General features: G+C 66.7%; 4 protein-coding genes across 6 annotated transcripts; 3 read left to right on the top strand and 1 right to left on the bottom strand.

The window, feature by feature from the left end:
* Positions 1–1,413: 1,413 nt before the first annotated feature.
* FAM110D (family with sequence similarity 110 member D) lies at positions 1,414–4,161 on the top strand. Of its 2 annotated transcripts, none has more exons than XM_086863593.1 (2): positions 1,414–1,622; positions 2,552–4,161. In XM_086863593.1, the coding sequence occupies exon 2, from the start codon at positions 2,662–2,664 to the stop codon at positions 3,706–3,708; it is 1,047 nt and encodes a 348-aa protein (XP_086719719.1). In that variant the 5' UTR covers positions 1,414–1,622; positions 2,552–2,661; the 3' UTR covers positions 3,709–4,161. The 2 variants fall into 2 exon arrangements, with proteins under 2 accessions (XP_086719719.1, XP_086719718.1); XM_086863592.1 differs by lacking the exon at positions 1,414–1,622 and adding an exon at positions 1,808–1,904.
* A 257-nt stretch (positions 4,162–4,418) lies between these two features.
* On the bottom strand, positions 4,419–5,483 carry C26H1orf232 (chromosome 26 C1orf232 homolog). The gene is made up of 4 exons (XM_086863461.1): positions 5,234–5,483; positions 5,058–5,144; positions 4,878–4,975; positions 4,419–4,688 (listed from the first exon to the last, which is right to left on the bottom strand). The coding sequence occupies exons 1-4, from the start codon at positions 5,396–5,398 to the stop codon at positions 4,430–4,432; spliced, it is 609 nt and encodes a 202-aa protein (XP_086719587.1). The 5' UTR covers positions 5,399–5,483; the 3' UTR covers positions 4,419–4,429.
* Positions 5,484–5,875: 392 nt separating this feature from the next.
* On the top strand, positions 5,876–7,098 carry ZNF593 (zinc finger protein 593). The gene is made up of 3 exons (XM_086863462.1): positions 5,876–6,150; positions 6,464–6,526; positions 6,640–7,098. The coding sequence occupies exons 1-3, from the start codon at positions 5,954–5,956 to the stop codon at positions 6,779–6,781; spliced, it is 402 nt and encodes a 133-aa protein (XP_086719588.1). The 5' UTR covers positions 5,876–5,953; the 3' UTR covers positions 6,782–7,098.
* Positions 7,099–9,303: 2,205 nt separating this feature from the next.
* CNKSR1 (connector enhancer of kinase suppressor of Ras 1) lies at positions 9,304–15,828 on the top strand. Of its 2 annotated transcripts, XM_086863327.1 has the most exons (21): positions 9,304–9,407; positions 9,669–9,826; positions 10,120–10,310; positions 10,378–10,462; positions 10,603–10,644; positions 10,722–11,021; positions 11,104–11,163; positions 11,506–11,574; positions 11,846–11,965; positions 12,128–12,213; positions 12,639–12,772; positions 12,847–13,010; positions 13,172–13,196; positions 13,285–13,457; positions 13,549–13,622; positions 13,914–13,985; positions 14,080–14,153; positions 14,358–14,422; positions 14,501–14,603; positions 15,074–15,255; positions 15,337–15,828. In XM_086863327.1, exons 1-21 carry the CDS (start codon positions 9,356–9,358, stop codon positions 15,538–15,540), a joined length of 2,433 nt encoding a protein of 810 aa, XP_086719453.1. In that variant the 5' UTR covers positions 9,304–9,355; the 3' UTR covers positions 15,541–15,828. The 2 variants fall into 2 exon arrangements, with proteins under 2 accessions (XP_086719453.1, XP_086719454.1); XM_086863328.1 differs by lacking the exon at positions 10,120–10,310 and having other exon boundaries at positions 9,370–9,826.
* The last annotated feature ends 582 nt before the right edge of the window (positions 15,829–16,410 follow it).

A 16,410-nucleotide genomic window follows, 5' to 3' on the forward strand; every position in this document is an offset into this window, starting at 1 on the left:
TGGGTTTCACCCAGGGTTGTTTTGTTTGTCCAGCTCTGTGCTCCCTTCCAGCCCCACAGAAGAGCACTGAGAGCTCTGAGTAACCTTAAATAAAACCAAGGCACTCTGAGCACCCACACGACTCCAAAAACCCCCCTGGTGCATCCACAGGAGGCTGAAAATGGGATCAATCCCTTCCTAGAAATCACAGGGATAAAACCCCCTCCACCAGGAAAAGCAGGAGCTGCCTGGGAATTTGATACCAGGAAGGGCCCCTCAAATCAACCCTTCTTATATCCCAGCAGGAATCTGCCTTGTCCAAATATTCCAGTTCAACAGCAAGTGCCTGGCAGGTGCCCCAAGGAGGGCGACCACTGGGCCAGGCTTTTGGGAAGAGCATCCCACAGGAACCAGGAAAAGGTGATTTCTCTTACTCATGGCTTTACCAGAACAGCCTGGAAAATAAAACACTTCCTAATGAGCAGTGATTCACGTTGCCTGGTGTTAAAATTAAGGTCCATGAGGGAATCCATGGAATCCAGAGGCAGATCCCGGAGCTGCCAAGGGTTTCTCCATCACTTGGCCCGATCCTATGCCCTGTCTTCCACCAGATTTGTTCCAGTGCAGCCGCATCCTGCACACAGAGCCCAAGTGTTGTCTGCTCTGCTCCTCTCCAGGTTCATTAGAGAGCTGATCTGTCCCTCCCTTGCTGTCACTGGGATTTTTTTCCAGTCTGGCCCTTCTCATCCTGCCCAGCTTCCATTTGAGCCCCCATTTTCGTCAGCACATTTTCATCCTGGCCCCAAGCCCTTCCTGCCCCGCTGCCATCGGCCGGGAAGGTGCTGGAAACAGCCCCGGGCCCCATTCCCGGCACCGGCTCTGGAGCAGCAGCTCCTCAGGAAGGAACTGGGGTGGGGACACAAGTGCTCAGGGACAGTCCCCTCTCACCCCGGGATCTGGGGCCGAATGCCGTGGCTTTGTCCCCTCTGGAGCCTCCTCGGTCCCTGCGGTCAGCCCGGGCCGGGGTCTGGATGACCCCAGCTCTCCATCCAGAGGGGTGCAGGGGGCTGGTGGCTCCCTGGGCAGCACCGGGGGCTTCCTCTGCCCCTCTCCGGGGCTCCGGGAGCTCGGGGTGCAGCCGGTCCTTCCCCCTCGGCTCCAGTGCCACGTTCGCGGCCCCCCGGGATGGAGCTGGGGATGGAGGGGACCGGGATTGTCCCTGAGGGAGCGCTCGGTCCTCGGGAAGGGAAGAGGGCAGTGATAAAAATAACCCCTGGGCAAGCTCCAGCCCATTGTGGCTTCCTGCGATTTACAGCCTTTCCCGGGGGGAAGAGGCAGGAACCGGCCGGCTCGGGGCTGGCTTTGACCCTTTCACCGCCACCGGGGACGGTGCCAGAAGAACCTTCCCTCCTTTCCTGCCTGGCCAGGATCCTGGGGAGGGGGATTGTGGAGGGCTCCTGCTCCGGAGCTGCCCCCAGCACCCTGCGGTGGCTGTAGAAGGAGAAGCTGCTGCTGTGGACGCGGTTTCCCTGCCCCGTTCCTCACCCGCCCTGTCCCGGGGACAGAAAGACTCGGAGGGGAAATTCTCTGCTGCAGATCCCGAAATCCCGGCCGGGCTCCCGTGGGAAGGGGAGCTGGCAGAGGTGAGCTGGAGCTGCGGGATGAGGGGTTAATGCTGTGCAGGGGCGTCACGCTGGCAGGGCCGGCACGGGGTGGGCTCCTGCCGGCGGGGCTGGGCTGGCAGGGGTTAATGGGTGGCTCTTCCTCTTCCTCATCCTCCATATGAGGCTGCTCCTGGCTCTGGGCTCAGTTTGCCGGGGCAGCCGGAGGGGCAGGAGCTGCGTGGGACGGGAGCATCCCCGCATCCCATCCCCGCATCCCATCCCCGCATCCCATCCCCGCATCCCACCCCTGCGTGGGCTCAGGTGAGTGACAGCATCCCCCAGCTGCCTGGCACAGATCCTGGCACAGGTCCTGGCGCGGGGCTGGGCTGGGGAGGGTGAGGGCCCCGCGGCACGGGCAGTCCCAGCCTGGGCACCTCGTGCTCATCCCTCGGGAGCACAGGGCCAGACACACCGCGTGCCTCAGTTTCCCCGGCCGCACTCCGGGGCAGGTGCGGTGTGGAGCCCGTGGCAGAGATTTCCCGGGATGTTTCCTCCCGTTATCTCTGCTCTGCCCAGCCCCGTGTCCCTGCTGTCACCCAGGGCTGGTTCCCTGCCCTCCGCACACGGAGAAAGGGAGAATCTTCCAGCCCAGCCCGGCTGTGTGGGGCACGGCTCGGGGACCCCCCAGCCGTGGGGCAGCTCGCCAGCTCTCCTGAGCTCTGTTCTGCCGCTCGGGAAGACAAGGCGGCGGCTCCGGTATTTTTTCCTGTTGGAAGCCGCTCCTGGGATGTGAGTGAAGCCGGCGGATGCTCGGCGCTTCTCCCTTCCTGCCCGGGGGCTGTTCCTGCCTGGGCTGGCAGGACTCGCTGCCCGTGTGGGGACCCTCAGCTCTGCTCCAGCCCCATCCTCCTCCTCCTCCTCACCACTGCACCCTCGGGGCTGACCCTGCCTCTCCTCTCTCCTCCCAGGGCTGAATCCGGGAGCCGAGCGAAGCTTCAGGAGCCTCCCCAGCGGCCGCAGCGGAGCTGCCCGGCCACTCCGAAGGGCACAGAGAGATCAGCAGCGCCGTTCCGGGGCGATGGTGCCTTTGGGCAGCCCCACTCTCGCCGTCTGCGCCTCCAGCAACCTGCGCCTCGTGGCCCCCGGCCGCGGCTCCCCCCTGGCCTGGCTGAGCCGGGGCCCCGAGTGCCCGCAGGGGTCGGGGGGCAGCGGGGGCCGGAGACCCAGCGCCGTGGAGCGGCTGGAGGCCGACAAGGCCAAGTACGTCAAGTCCCAGCAGGTGATCAACAGGCGGCAGGAGCCGGCGCTGCGGGGCTCGCCCCGCTTGTCCCCGCACGGGCGGCGGCGGCTGGGCCGGCAGCAGTGCAGCGAGCTGTGCCCGGGCTCGGAGCTGAGCCGGGACGGGTCCCGCAAGCTGCCGTGCCCGCAGTCCCCCGTGTCGCGCCGCAGCGGCAGCCGGCGCCTGCTGAGACCCGACTCGCTCGTCATCTACCGGCAGAAACGGGACTGCCTGGCCGGGGACAAGGAGAACACCAAGGGCTCCGGGCTGGTGCGGCGCCTCTTCCAGGGACCCCTGAGAGACAGACCCCCCAGCTCGCCCCCCGCCAGGGCGCTGGGCGAGGCACCCAGAGCCCCCCAGAGCCCCGAGACCCCCATGCTGTGGGCGCCGGCGGAGAAGGACGAGGCGCGGACACCGGGAGGCGGCAGCGGCGGTGACAGCGGTGACATCTTCCCCGTCTCCTGCCATCCCCCGTCTCCCGCCGCCGAGCAGCCCCCCGGCACCCCCGGGAAGGAGCCGCTGGCTCTGCGCGTGTCGCTGCCGCTGTCGGAGCAGGAGCGCTTCTTCAACTACTGCGGGCTGGACCGGGCGCTGGTGGAGCTGCTGGGCCGGGAGCGCTTCGGGCCGGCGGGCTGGGACAGCGCCTCGGCCCGGCCCCCCGGATCCTGCGAGTCCGAGCCCGGCCGGGCCTCGGGGGGCAGCGAGGGGGACGCGGGGCCGGGCGAGGAGGAGCCGGACCCCCGGCTGGGCACCGCCGTGTCCGTGGTGGAGCGCAACGCCCGAGTCATCAAGTGGCTCTACGGCTGCCAGAGAGCCTGGGCGGCTGCCAAGGAGTCCACGGTGTGAGCGGGGACAGCCTGGCCGGGACGAGGACACCCGCGTGGCTCCCGCTGGATGGACGTGGCCCCTCGCCCTCGCTGGATGTGGCCGATGGGCTGGTGGCACCCGTGGCCCTGGTGCCGCGGGGATGCTGCAGGCTGGGAGAACCAGCAGGTCCCCAGGCTGAGTGTGGTGGGGGCACCCCCGGGTGAGTCTCTCCATGGTCTCGGGGCAGGCAGGCTGCTGTCCCCCTGCTGTCACCCATCTTCTCCATTCTCCCTGTCCCCAGCCCAGGAGGGTGGGATGGGCCTGCAGCCCCCGCCCATCGCCCATGTCCTGCTCCAGCTGCAGGCTGGGGGGTGGGCAGTGCCCGAGCCCCCTGCCCTGGGCAGCGCCCACCCCACGGCCCCCCTCCTCCCCAGAACAGGGGCTGCTGGGGCCAGAGCTGCCCTCAATAAATCCATTTGGGGTTTTTTTCTAGCCTGGCAGTGCGTGTGGTTGTGGGGGGATGCGCCGGGGCTGGGGGTGCAGCTCCCCCTCCCCACCCTTGGGGGCCGTGGGGCTGTTGGGGGCGTGAGGGCGAGGAAAGCAGCAGGCAGAGCCCAGGGGAAAGCGGCACCTTCGGGGTCTTGAGTGCAGATGTGACCCCCAAACCCACGGCAGAGCCCTCGGCCATGGGCGGGGCGCTGCCCACCAGCAATGCGGGGCCGCAAATAACTTTTGGAGAGTCCGGCTGGTTCATCCTCCTCTAGTTGCCCTTGGGGGCGGTTTTATTCCGGATTTCGGCCAGTTTGCCAGCCAGGAAGCCCCAGTGGAAGGCCCCTTCCTCCGGCTCCCGCAGGTCGCTGCCGTCGTCACCCGGCGGCTCCCCAGGGCTCTCACCCGGCTCCGGGGGGGGCACCCCCTTGTCCGGCCCCGACGCCTGCTGCCACTTGGTAGCAAAGAGATCCCAAAATCCAGGCGCCTTCTCGGTGTGGGGCATCTCGGACGGCTCAGTGGCCAGAGGGCTGCGGAGAGAGCGGGGACGGAAATGTCGCTGCAGGGACCCGCTCCCCCAAACCCACCGTGCCCCCCCCTCCGGGTGCAGCCCGGGCAGGGGGATGCGGGTGATGGGCTGGGGGGGTCTGGGGGCTCGGCAGCTCCCAGGGGTTGGATCCGGGTTCTGGGGGTCCCCACCCCAGCGAGCTGCAACTTACTGGTCTGGGCAGGGCTCCGGGCCGAGCAGCTGGTGCTCGTCCTCGCGGCTGAAGAAGGATGAAAGCGTCCGCCAGCCCCGGGCACCCACCCCCTGCACCTGCGGGGAGGCAGCGCCGGGGTCACCGCGGGGCTCCGGCTCCCAGTGACCCCCGGCCCCGCTGCCCCAGCCCCCTCCTCACCTTCCTGGCCAGCTGGGACACGGGGCTGGCTCCCTCCTCCATCAGCGCGGGGGGCTCGGCCGTCTCCATCAGCTCGGGGGGGTCTCCCTGCAACGAAGCCCCCGGTGAGGGCAGGGGTGCGGGCAGGGGGAGGGTAGGGAGGTCGGCCAGCCCATTTTGGGGACCCCCCACCCTACCTCGTCCTGCAGGGCCCCGTCCGGCCGCGGCCCCCCCAGGCTCTGCAGCACTTTGGCCTTGTAGAGCCGCCAGAAGCCCTGGGCCATGGCGAGGGGCTCAGCGGGGCCGGAGCCGCGGGCAGCGGGGCGGGCGGAACGGGCGAGCCGGCGATCCGGTGGCTTCATTAAAGTTTCAGCGGCCACTTGCACCGCACAAAAGGAATCTGAGCCCGGGCTGAGCCGGGGGCAGCGCGGGGGCGGCTCCTCTGGGCACCTCCAAAACCCATCCCGACCCCCCTGCCCCAGCCCCCCGGTGCCCCTCGCCCATTTGGGACCCCCAAGGCTGGGACACCCCCGGCACGGTGCAGAGGAGGCGCCGGAGCCCCGCGCTCCCCCCGCCGCGTGTCCCCATCTATAATTAATCACGGACGAAACACGATCAGCGGCGGACGCGGCGCGCGGAGCCTGCCCGGCTCATGGCAGCGGTGACCGGGGCAGCGCGGGGAGCGCGGGGACACGGGGGGAGCACGGCGGAAAGGCGGGGACGGTGGCACCGGGGGCTCGGGGGGTCGCGGGGACCGTCCCGGGGTCACCGCCGGGGGGCGGGGCCTGTCGGGATCTGGGCGTGGCTTGCGGGGTGGGCGTGACAATGCTATTTGTGGGCGGGGCGTGTGGCGGTGTGGGCGTGGCCCCGCAAGCCCCGCGCATGCGCAGTGCGGCGCGGCGCGGCGTGCGGCCGCCATGTCGCCGCGGAACGGGCGCCGCACCGGAGCGCACCGGGCGCACTCGCTCGCCCGGCAGCTGAAGACGAAGCGGCGCCGGCGCGACCTGGACGAGATCCACGCGGACCTGAAGCCCGAGAACGCCGCGCGGCTGCTGCGGCAGGAGATCGACCCCGACCTGCCGGGCTGTGCCCAGTTCTACTGCCTGCACTGCGCGTGCGTGCGGCGGGGGGGGGTCCCGGGGGTCCCGAGGGGTCCCGGGGGTCCCTGGGAGGGCTCCAACCTCGGGATGGCCTTGCCCTGGTCCCGGGGGTCCCTGGAGGTCTCTGTCCCCTGGGAGGGGGTTGCCCTGGTCCCGGGGGTCCCTGGCTCCTGGCGAGGGGGCTCGGGGCTCTGTGGGAGTATCTTGTCCCTGAGCCCTTGTCCTGCTCTCAGGGTGACCGCAGGCCCGTGCAGGGTTGCCCTGGGACCCTCCCCAGCCCTCCTTCAGTGTCGGGGTCCCCCTGACCCCCATCCTTTCCTACCCCAGGCGCTACTTCGTGGACCTGAACAGCATGAAGGAGCACTTCAGATCCAAGGTGCACAAGAAGAGGTGAGTGGGGGGAACAGCCCCCAAATTTCCCGGGTTGAGGGGGCTGGCAGGGGCAGTTCTGGGCCAGTCCTGCCCAGAACAGGTGGAAGCTTCATCCCCTCTGTGCCCCCCAGGCTGAAGCAGCTGCGCGAGGCTCCGTACACGCAGGAGGAGGCTGAACGTGCCGCCGGGATGGGCTCCTACATCCCCCCAAAGAAGGTGGAGGTGCAGACCCAGCCCCTCGAGGAGGTCACCGAGATGGAGGCGTCCAGCTGAGCGCAGGGACAGGGGACTGAGAGCCCGAGTGGCTCTGTAAGGACGTCTTTGTGCTCAGCTTTGTGAGAAAAGTCCAAGCAGCGCCAGCCAGAACCACCCTGCTCCTCCCTGGCCAGGGTGCTAACAAGGAGAAGGAGCCAGCAAGACCCTGGGTGCCCTCACCGAGTGTCCTTCCTCTCCACAAAGGGACAAGCTGCTTGTTCTCTGAGTGCTGCTGGGACTGCACACTTGGCTGTCTGCTTTTGGAGCAGATTCTGCTCTGTCCTCAGGTCAGCGATGCACCCATTAAAATATGTAAAATAAAATATGTCAACTAACGGTGTGGCAGCATTGAGTATGAGTGTGACAGTTCCCCCCAGGGGTGGGGGGACACATCAGCTCTTCCCTCCCCATTACCCAAAGGTCCATGCTAGGAGCCTCACCCCAGAGCTCTCACCCTGCAGGGTGGTAAAATTCCCTCTGCTCTCCACGCAGGGAGTCCCCAGGCAGCTTTTTTGTGGGGAATATGAGCTCAAGTGACCTTGGGCCTTGAAAGGGGAGTGCTGGTGTCCTCTTGGTGAGGACACTTTGAGGCTCCAGTCCCCAAAAAACTCAGCTTCTGTGATTTTGTGCTCCTGGAGGGCTGGGGCATGCTCAGCCTCCCTGCCTGGTGTCCCTTAGGGGACCCTGAGTGACAATGCCACCAAATTCCTGCCGAGTGGGTGTCCCCGACTCATCCCTCCTGCCAAGCTGGGGACTGGGAACGTGCTGGGAACAGAAGACAGAGCAGTGACACAGCTGTGCTGGGTAGGGAAGGGTTTATTTCCATGCAGCCTGCCCGGATTTGCCCCCCGGCCCCGGGGGATGGAGAGGATCAGCTCAGCGGTGGCTGGAGCTCTGCAGCCTCCATCCCAGCGCCATCCCAGCGCCATCCCAGCGGGATGTGCCTGCCCAGGAGACGCGTCACTGCCGTGTCCCCCTGCCCGGTACCTACTGGCGCACTGCGCTGGCCTCATTCCTGCGGGGCCGCAGCGCGTTCCCATGGGGACAGGGGGGCTCTGGGGTACCCAGGCCCCTCTGCTGCCGTGGGGGATGGAGACGGATGCAGCTCCCGGCTCTGCCGTCCCTCTGTGTGTCCGGATCCCGGTGTCCCCGCGTGGCTCGGGCAGGGGCTCAGCCGGCAGCTCCGGAGCTGGAAGCGGCTCCTCCGTTCTCCATCCCAAAGCGGGGGCAGGCGGGGACAGGCGTGTCCCCCATCCCCAGGGCCTCCATGGCGTGCCCAGGCCTGGTGGGAAGGGCTGGACGTGGCGCAGCTCAGCTGGAAAGCGGCCGCAGCTCCGCTCGGGCGGGGGCAGGCGGGTGGAGGGGGACCCCAACACCACCCCGGGGACTGTCCCCCCGGCCCCCCGGCCCCCTCCTCACGGCTCCGGGGGGGCCTTGGCGGGGTCAGCCATTCTCCGGGCGCTGTAGAGGGACAGGCAGAGTCCGGCGGCCGCCAGCAGCAGGGCCAGGGGGGTGAGCAGCCGCCCCCCCGGCTCATCCCCACGTCCCGCTGCCAGCTGCATCTGTGGGGACAGAGGGGAGCACTGGAGTACCCCAAACCCCACCGGGACAGGGTCCTGGGGCCATGCCCTGAATGTCCCCATCGCACTGGGTGGTGTAAAGGCAAGGGGGGCAGCTTTGTGCCCCTCTGGGCATCTCGGGGAGGTTTTAGGGTGCCCCGTGCAGCACTTGCGGGCCCCCACCGGCAGCACGGTCGCTGCTAACGCGGGGCTGGGATACAGCCGGGAAGGGCTCCCGAGGCCAGCAGGCCCGGTGGGCAGCGTGGGCAGCATCCCGGGGCTCCCCCCGGCCCCGCTCCCCCTTACCTGGAGCAGACGGAAATACCCCGGGGTCAGGCGTCGGGGGCGGATGATCATGGCGTGACCGGGAGAGCGGGCGAGGGCTCCGTGGGGAGGGACTGGCACCCCCCGAGCTCCGGAGCACGGCGAGGGGCTCCGAGAGTGTCGGCGGCCCCTCGGGCAGGGCGCAGGCACCGGGCGGGCGCGGAGCAGCGGCTGTCAGCCGCGATCAGCGCCCGCTGCTCCCCGGAGCGGACACGCCGGGCGGGGGGGCCTGGGCCAGCCCAGGCTGGGTTTGGGGGGGGCTGAAGGGCTGGGCTGAACCGTGGGTGAATCCCTCTGCAGGCCTCTACGGGGCTGCCTCAGTTTCCCCACCTGCAAAGGGGTGTGAGTTATGCTTTGGGCGGGGGGTGACACCCCAAAAACTCCGGGGCTGAGCAGGAGATCCCCTCGGGTTCTTCTGGAGGGTCTGTGTGGCCAAACTTTGCACCCACGGGGCACCTGAGGGTCTCCCACCGGTGTCACAAGCGCTGCGTGCAGCGGCTGGGGGGTGACACCGGCCGTCATTTCCCGGGGGTTCCAGCGGCCGTGTGTCACCGTCCGGGCTGTGACTCACCGGGGCCTCGCCCCACGGGCCGGTCCCGGGCAGGCGGGCTCGGCGCTGAGCGGCACCCGGGAGCGCCAATGGGGCTGCGGCTGCCGGCGCAGGTGGGAGCCGCGCCCGGCGCAGGTGAGAGCCGCGCCCGCCGCCGCCATGGAGCCCGTGCGCTCCTGGGGCCCCGCGCAGGCGGCCGCCTGGCTCCGAGGTGAGACCCCGGCTGTCCCGGGCTCTTGGGGACATGCGGCTGGGGCTGGCAGAGCTTCCCGTCCCTCCTCTCCTCCCTGGGAGGGGCATTCCCTGGATGGCTCGCGGGGAGAGGGAAGGGGTCTGGCCGTTCCCACCGTTCGGGTTGAGGCCGGGTGAGCTCGTTGCGTGGAGAGGAGCCTCCCATCAGCCAGGGAACACCCCTGGGGTCATCCGGCCAGGAGCCAGCGGGGACACTGGCGGGGACACTCATCTGTGGCAGGGCTGGACGCGGCGGTGCAGGGGTACCCCTTCGAGGCCTGGGGGCTATCGGGGCCTGACCTGCTGGGGCTGGACGCGGGGCTCCTGGAGGCACTGGGCGTGTGGCCCTTGGGACACCAGGAGCTGCTGCTGGAAGCCGTGGAGCAGCTCCGTAACCTGGTGAGTGCCGGCATCCCGGGGGCTGCGGGATCCCAGGGAGGAAGGGAGGAGCAGGGGGACGTTCCCTGGGCTGAAGGTGGAGGATGTGGGATCACCCTGGGCTGGGTAGAAGGGGGCAGATGGGGTCACCTTGCACTGGATGGAGATGGGGACACAGGGGCACCCTGGACTCACTGGAGAGGGGTTCTGAGGAGACCCTGAGCTGGTCAGAGGAAAACACACGGGGACACCGTGGGCTGGGTGAGGATGTGGAGACCACCCATCCATCCCCTGGCATCCCTGTTCCCCCCCAGGACACAGGGCTGGCGAGCACCAGCCTGCGGACACTGACGGAGAGGCTGCAGGAGCTGGCGCAGGGCATCCAGAGCCTGGTGCAGGGGGTGCTGTCAGCAGGGGATGTCCCCCAGCCGCCTTCCCTCACCCTCCTGGCCCGAGTCATCGACCTGGTCGGGGCTGCCAAGGAACTCTTCTCCTGGCTCAACAGGTCTGGGGCAGCTGAGGGTACCCCTGGGTGCCCCCCACTCCGGGGGCTCAACTCTCTCTTCCCCCAGGTACCTCTTCTCCACCCTCAATGACTTTTCGGCCAGCCGGGACATCATCCTGCTCTGTGCCCAGCTGGCAGAGATGCTGCAGGCGGTGAGTGCCTAGGGCTGGCTGCTCTCCTGACCCCCAGAGCTCCGATGGCTGGAGGTGGGGGAAAAGCTGGGGTGCAGGGGGGTCCCCCCGGCTGGGATGGAGCCGTCCCATCATGCTCATCCCCATGTCTCGTCCCCCAGGACCTTCCTGTGGCCGAGAGGAGCAGCGGGATCCTGCAGATTGTGAGTGCTGGGTGAGGAGGGGGTGGCAGGCCCGGGGGGCTGCCAGGGCTCCCCTCACACCCCGCTGTCACCTGCAGTGCCAGCACATCGTGGGCATCTGCGAGAGCATCGTGGGCTGCAGCCCCCCGGCGCTGCTGGACCGCAGGGCTGTGCTGCAGCGTGTGGGGCTGGCGCTGCCCCCCAGCCCACAGGGCAGCCCCCCGATGTCCCCCAGCACCCCAACACTGCCCCTTGGCCTGTGGCAGAGCCCCCCAACATCCCCTGACACGCCAACGCTGCCCCCCAGCCAATGGAGCAGCCCCCCAGGATCCCCTGACACCCCAACACCACCCTCTGATCTTGTGGGGAGCCCCCAGCCACGCCTCACCGCCCGACTGGTGAGTCCCCTCCACCCCAGTGCCCCCCTCTGCCTTGGGACCCCCAGCCCCCTGCTCAAATCCCCATCTTGGCCCCCACCAGGGCTTTGAGATCACCTCCACCAGCTCCTGCCTGCACTTCGTGTCTGCAAACACCTCAGAGGTGAGTGAGGGGCTGCCCTCCTGTCACCCCCTGCCCCTCAGTCATCCCTTTTATGCCCTGTGGGGAACAGCCCCATCCATGGGGGCCCAATCTGCCCTCCCCTGACCCGGAGCAGGGCCTGTGGCTGAGCCCGTGTAACTCATCCCATGAGTGAGCACAGCCTGGGCATGGGGAGCCCCCTCTGCACCCCGATCCCACTGCTGGGCAAAGTCGGGTTAATGGTTAATTAACCTGAACCCCCCGGTTCTTCCTGAGGGAGAGGTCCTGAGTGGGGTTAGCTTGGGAGGAAGGGAGGGAGAGGACCCAGGACTGGGCACCCCACTGTCACCCACCTCTACCCAGGCCCTGGCTGCCCACAGGGGCCACGTCCTGCCTGGAGATGAGATCGTGCAGGTCAACGAGCAGGTCGTGGTGAGTCAGGGGCACAGGGGCTCGAGGCTGCTGCTGCATTTGGACAGAGCTGCAGGGCTGGGAGGGCTCGGGGAGTACTGGGGCTGAGGTGGGGGGATGCAGGAGTTACGAGCAGCAAAAAGCAGGAGCTGTGGTTGGGAAAGGTCTGGGGGACACAGGAGCCATTGCCAGGAGGATTTGGGGGATGTGGGATCTGTGGTTGGGGCAGGTTTGGGGGATGAAGCGTGCATGGGGCTGGGGCAGTGGCCCACAGCTCACCCAGGATTTGCAGGTGGGTTGGACACCTGTCAACCTGGCGAGGAAGCTGCTGGAGAAGGGGAACAGGGTGACTTTGGTGCTGAAAAAGATCCCCCTTGACCTGCCTGGCTCACCCCCCTCTCCCAGGCAGCAGGTGAGTGATCCCAGTGCTCCCAGTCCAGCACCAGTGCCGCACTGGGCTGTGCTGGGAACCAGGCAGAGATGCTCAGAGCTGGGCATCTCCCATCACACTGGAGATTCCTAAAGCTCTGGGGTCCGTGGTGGGATGGGGCTGGCACTGACACTCCATCCACAGCCCCCAGGGGCATTTTTGGATGCTGCAGATTCCCCTGGCACCAGGAGCAGCGAGAGCCCAGGCAGCCCCGTGTCTTTGACCTCCAGGTGAGCCCCATCCCGACACCCCGACACCCCCAGTCTGGCCAGCAAGGAGATGTTTGGGTACATCCATCCTTCCCAGCCCTTTTCTAGGGGGAGAGGTGCCAGCAGTGCAGCAGCTGCCTTGAACAGTCTTAAGGAATGAAAACCAGGGGGGGTTAGTAATTCATTCACTTGGTAACGTTTTAGTGGGTTGGAACTATATTTAGGCATGACCCTTCTCCCATCCCGGAATGGAAAGGCGTGCGGAGAGCCAGCGGCAGCACCGAGCAAGGGAGGCCGGTGGAACTGAGCTGGAGCTCTGGCACCACGTCCCCTCCAGCCCCATTCCCGGGGCAGGGAGTGCAGTGGGTGCCCCAGCCCGAGGTTGATCAGGGACCCTGGCAGTGCTCGGGGAAGTTTGGGGCTCAGGGGTCCCGTTTTCCTCCCAGCGTTGCGGCCGACTTGGACTCGGGACCAGACTCTGCCCTGGATCCTGTCACTGACGAGGAGCAGGAAGAGGACGAGCGGGATCTGAGGCTGCCTGGGGCAGCTGTGGAGGAGCTGCCGGGACTTTCTGGACAGGGTAGGATGGGAGCAGAGGGTGTCTGGGGACAGAGCAGTTCCCCCCAGAACTGCAGCCCTGCTCTCTGTTCACAGGTGCTGCAGAGGAGGTGTGGGACAGTGGCAGCACCCTGGGAACCCCCCTGGACACCCCCCCAAGCATCCCTGCTGCCACTGAACCCTGTGCCACAGAGCTGAGCCCCAGGGCAGCCCCCAGCACGGGGGCTGGGGGAGCAGAGCCCAGCCAGCTCCCTGGGGAGGTGAGAGCTGGGGGGGACACGCTGGGGGGGTGTCAGAGGTTCCCCTCTGAACCCCTGCACCGTGTGGGTGAACTGGGGGGTCCCTACGGGGGTCCCTAAGGGCTGCCCTGCCCTCACCCCCTGCACTGTCACTAAGATCCCATCTCTGTTTCCCCTCCCAGGGCAGCCCCCGCACAAGACCAAAAGGTGAGCAGAGCCCTGGCAGGGCTGGGGGCTGTCCTGGGGGGCTCTGCCTCCCCTTCCCTCCCCTGACACCCCCAAGGCTGTGGCGCAGGAGTGGCGACCAGGCTGAGCCGCCGCCGGATCTCGTGCCGGGACCTGGGCCGGGTGGACTGCGATGGGTGGCTCCTCAAGAAGAAGGACCACGTGGGCTTCATGGCCCAGAAGTGGAAGCGGTGCTGGTTTGTGCTCAAGGGCCACACACTCTACTGGTACAACCACCCCAACGTGAGTGGGAGCACTGGGTGTCCCTGTCCCCAACCTGGGCAGCCGGGATTTCCTGGGGTGGTGCTGGACACAGCAGTCCCTGACCCCGCAGGATGAGAGGGCTGCAGGACTCATCAACGTGGCCACCTACAACCTGGAGAGCACCAGGGAGCAGAAGAAGAAATAGTGAGTGGGGTCTGTCTCACTTTCACCCCCAGCTGGTGGTGGGAGAGGGGGGGATGGTGTCCCAAGGCCACATGCTGATGAGTGATGAGAACCCATGGGGCTGATGAGATCCCCACAGGACTGGTACCTTGCTGTGCCCACACTCTGAGCAAGGCCAGCACTGTTCCTGGTGTTATCTGGGATGAGGCTGATCCGGAGCTGGGTTGGGATGGGGGGCTGCAGTGCTGGGGAGCCTGGAGGGGGCTCGGGGCTGGCTCTGTGTCACCACAGCAGCCACCCCCTTGTCCTCAGTGTGTTCCAGCTGTGCCACCAGACATACAAGCCCTTTGTGTTTGCTGCTGAAACCTTGGCTGACCTGAGCATGTGAGTAAGGGAGCCAATGATCAGCACTGGCCCCACCAGCCTGGGCTGGCCAGGACCCTCCTCCCCCTGCTCTGTCCATCCTTTCCCTCCCCAGGTGGGTCAGTCGCCTGGTAACAGCCAAAACAAAGTACACACTGGCCCACCAGGCAGTCCCAGACAAGGAGGAAGGTAATGGGGCCATGCTGGGGTGGGGGCTGGGGTCGGTGGGAGGGGGTCCCCATGGGGTAGTGGTGCCTGGCGCCACAGCCCTGGTGTGGGACCGCTGGGAGCTTGGCCCATGATTTGGGGGAACGCGACAAACGCTCCCTGAGGGGTGGCTGGGATGATTCTCAGCCCTGGGAGGGAATTTCTGTCTTCTCCCATGGCCTCCAGACTGCTACAGTGAGACAGAAGCTGAGGATCCTGATGATGAGTCCCCCAGGCACGGATCCGACTCGGTGAGTGACCCTGGGGGACACCCTGGGGACAGAGGGACAGAGTTCCTTGTCTCACCTCCTTCCCCATCTCTCCCTCAGCCAAGGAAGAGGCTGCAGAACACCCCAGAGAAGGCGCAGCTCTCCCCAGCCAGCAGCACAGCCAGCAGCCCCCAGGGCAGCCCCCGGCCCTGCTCCCCCATGGGTAGGTGCTGGGGGGGGACACCCTGTCACCTTGTGTCCCTTTTGCCTGTGGTGTGCTGGGGGTAGCTTGAGTTGTGTGTTGGAGCAGGATGAAGGGAGCCTACAGGAAAGATGGAGAGGGATGTTTTTATGAGGGCACAGAGTGACAGGGCAAGGGGGAATGGATTTAAACTAAAAACAGAAGGTTTAGAGTGGACATTAGAAGAATAGTCTTCCCTGTGTAAGTGGTGAGGCCCAGCACAGGGTGCCCAGAGGAGCTGTGGCTGCCCCTGGATCCCTGGAAGTGTCCAAGGGCAGGCTGGATGGAGCTTGGAGCAGCCTGGGATAGTGGAAGGTGTCCCTGCCATGGCATGACGATCTTTAAGGTCCCTTCCAACCCCAGCCACACCTTCAAGGCAGGATCATGCACAGGGGAGCCCTGCAGGGTCTTTGGGCTGCCCTCCTGCTCCAGTGCCCCTTCTCCTTGTCCAGAGCCCGCTGGGGAGGATCTGGAGAGCCTGATGCGGTGCCTGAGGCAGGGCGGGCTGTCCCTCATGGGGCAGCAGCGCTTCCTGACGCAGGAGCAATGCCGAAAGTCCTTCCTGAGGCGCAACAAGAACCCGCACATCAACGAGAGGGTGCATGCCGTGCGGGCCCTGCAGAGCACGCTCAAGGTGGGACCCCGCAGCCCCCCGAACCCCCCAATGCTCCCCTGCCCACGGGTGTCCCCCCAAAACGTGCATTGCTCCGGGCAGGCGAAGCTGGCGGAGCTGCAGGCCCTGGAGCAGCTGCTGGGAGAGGCCGCGCTCACCTCGGACACATTCAGGCGCTGGAAGGAGGAGCACCAGGAGCTGTACCGGGAGCTGCGGGAGGGCTGGGCAGGGCAGCAAGGTCAGGGCCACGACCAGGGGGATGCTGGAGACCAGCAGAGACCCCACGAAGAGGCAGCTGAGCCCTGACATCCCGCCAGGACCTGGTGTGGGTCAGTGCCCACAAGACTCGGAGCATGGGAGAACGGCGGGTGCTCTGTGCTGGGGGGCCTGAGCACATTCTGGAAGGCTCAGCCCTCACAGGGGCCATCCCACAGGGGAAGTGGCCTCTGTGGAAGTCTTAATTTTTCCCAGCTCGCCTTGACTTGGCTGCAGGTTGGAAAGGGGTGGATTTTCCTGGGGAACGTGCCCCCGCTGTGGTGCTGCCAGCCGGCCCGGACACGGGCTCTTCTGCTGTAAATAAATGTGGTGACAGGGCCTGGTCGTGCCGTGTTTTTTTCTTGGCGCTGAAATCGTCAAATCATAGAATTGTTTAGGCTGGAAGAGATCTCCAAGATCATCGAGTCCAGCTGTAAACGCGGTACTGCCGCGTTCACCACTAAACCGCATCCCTCAGTGCCACATGCACATGTTTACGAACACTCCCAGGGATGGTGACTCAACCACTGCCCCAGGCAGCCTGTGCCAGTGCTTGACCACCTTTTCCGTGAAGAAATTCCTCCTGCCGTCCAGCCTCATCCTCCCCTGGTGCAACTCGAGGCCGTTTACTCTTGTCCTGTTGTTCCGCCTGCCGGGGCTTTGCAGAGATCCAGCCGGTCTCCCCGAACCCCATTTTATCCAGGCTGGGCCCCGCCGGCTCCCTCAGCGCCCGCCCTACGGGTGCCGCCCGCGGCCAATTTTCCTCCGTCAGAGCCCGCCGCTCCCTGCACGGCTTGATGGGGGTGGGGACAGCGCTCATTAGAGCCAATGAGCCATGGGTGGGGGCGTGGCCTGCGCGTTCTATTGGCTGATATGCTGATTAGCCACGCCCCCTCCTCAGCTCCGCCCCCCCCCCGCCGG

Source organism: Cyanistes caeruleus, chromosome 26 (genome assembly GCF_971803275.1).
Source record: "Cyanistes caeruleus chromosome 26, bCyaCae1.hap1.1, whole genome shotgun sequence".
In the NCBI taxonomy this organism is placed as follows: domain Eukaryota; kingdom Metazoa; phylum Chordata; class Aves; order Passeriformes; family Paridae; genus Cyanistes; species Cyanistes caeruleus.

Coding starts and splice junctions, on each gene's coding strand:
- FAM110D (XM_086863593.1), top strand. CDS start 2,662: ATGGTGCCTTTGGGCAGCCCCACTCTCGCCGTCTGCGCCTCCAGCAAC.
- C26H1orf232 (XM_086863461.1), bottom strand. CDS start 5,398: ATGAAGCCACCGGATCGCCGGCTCGCCCGTTCCGCCCGCCCCGCTGCC. Junction 5,145..5,233: donor ACGGGGCCCTGCAGGACGAG/GTAGGGTGGGGG, acceptor GCTTCGTTGCAG/GGAGACCCCCCCGAGCTGAT. Junction 4,976..5,057: donor TGTCCCAGCTGGCCAGGAAG/GTGAGGAGGGGG, acceptor GCCTCCCCGCAG/GTGCAGGGGGTGGGTGCCCG.
- ZNF593 (XM_086863462.1), top strand. CDS start 5,954: ATGTCGCCGCGGAACGGGCGCCGCACCGGAGCGCACCGGGCGCACTCG. Junction 6,151..6,463: donor TTCTACTGCCTGCACTGCGC/GTGCGTGCGGCG, acceptor TTCCTACCCCAG/GCGCTACTTCGTGGACCTGA. Junction 6,527..6,639: donor TCCAAGGTGCACAAGAAGAG/GTGAGTGGGGGG, acceptor TGTGCCCCCCAG/GCTGAAGCAGCTGCGCGAGG.
- CNKSR1 (XM_086863327.1), top strand. CDS start 9,356: ATGGAGCCCGTGCGCTCCTGGGGCCCCGCGCAGGCGGCCGCCTGGCTC. Junction 10,645..10,721: donor GCAGCGGGATCCTGCAGATT/GTGAGTGCTGGG, acceptor TGTCACCTGCAG/TGCCAGCACATCGTGGGCAT. Junction 12,214..12,638: donor CCCGTGTCTTTGACCTCCAG/GTGAGCCCCATC, acceptor TTTTCCTCCCAG/CGTTGCGGCCGACTTGGACT.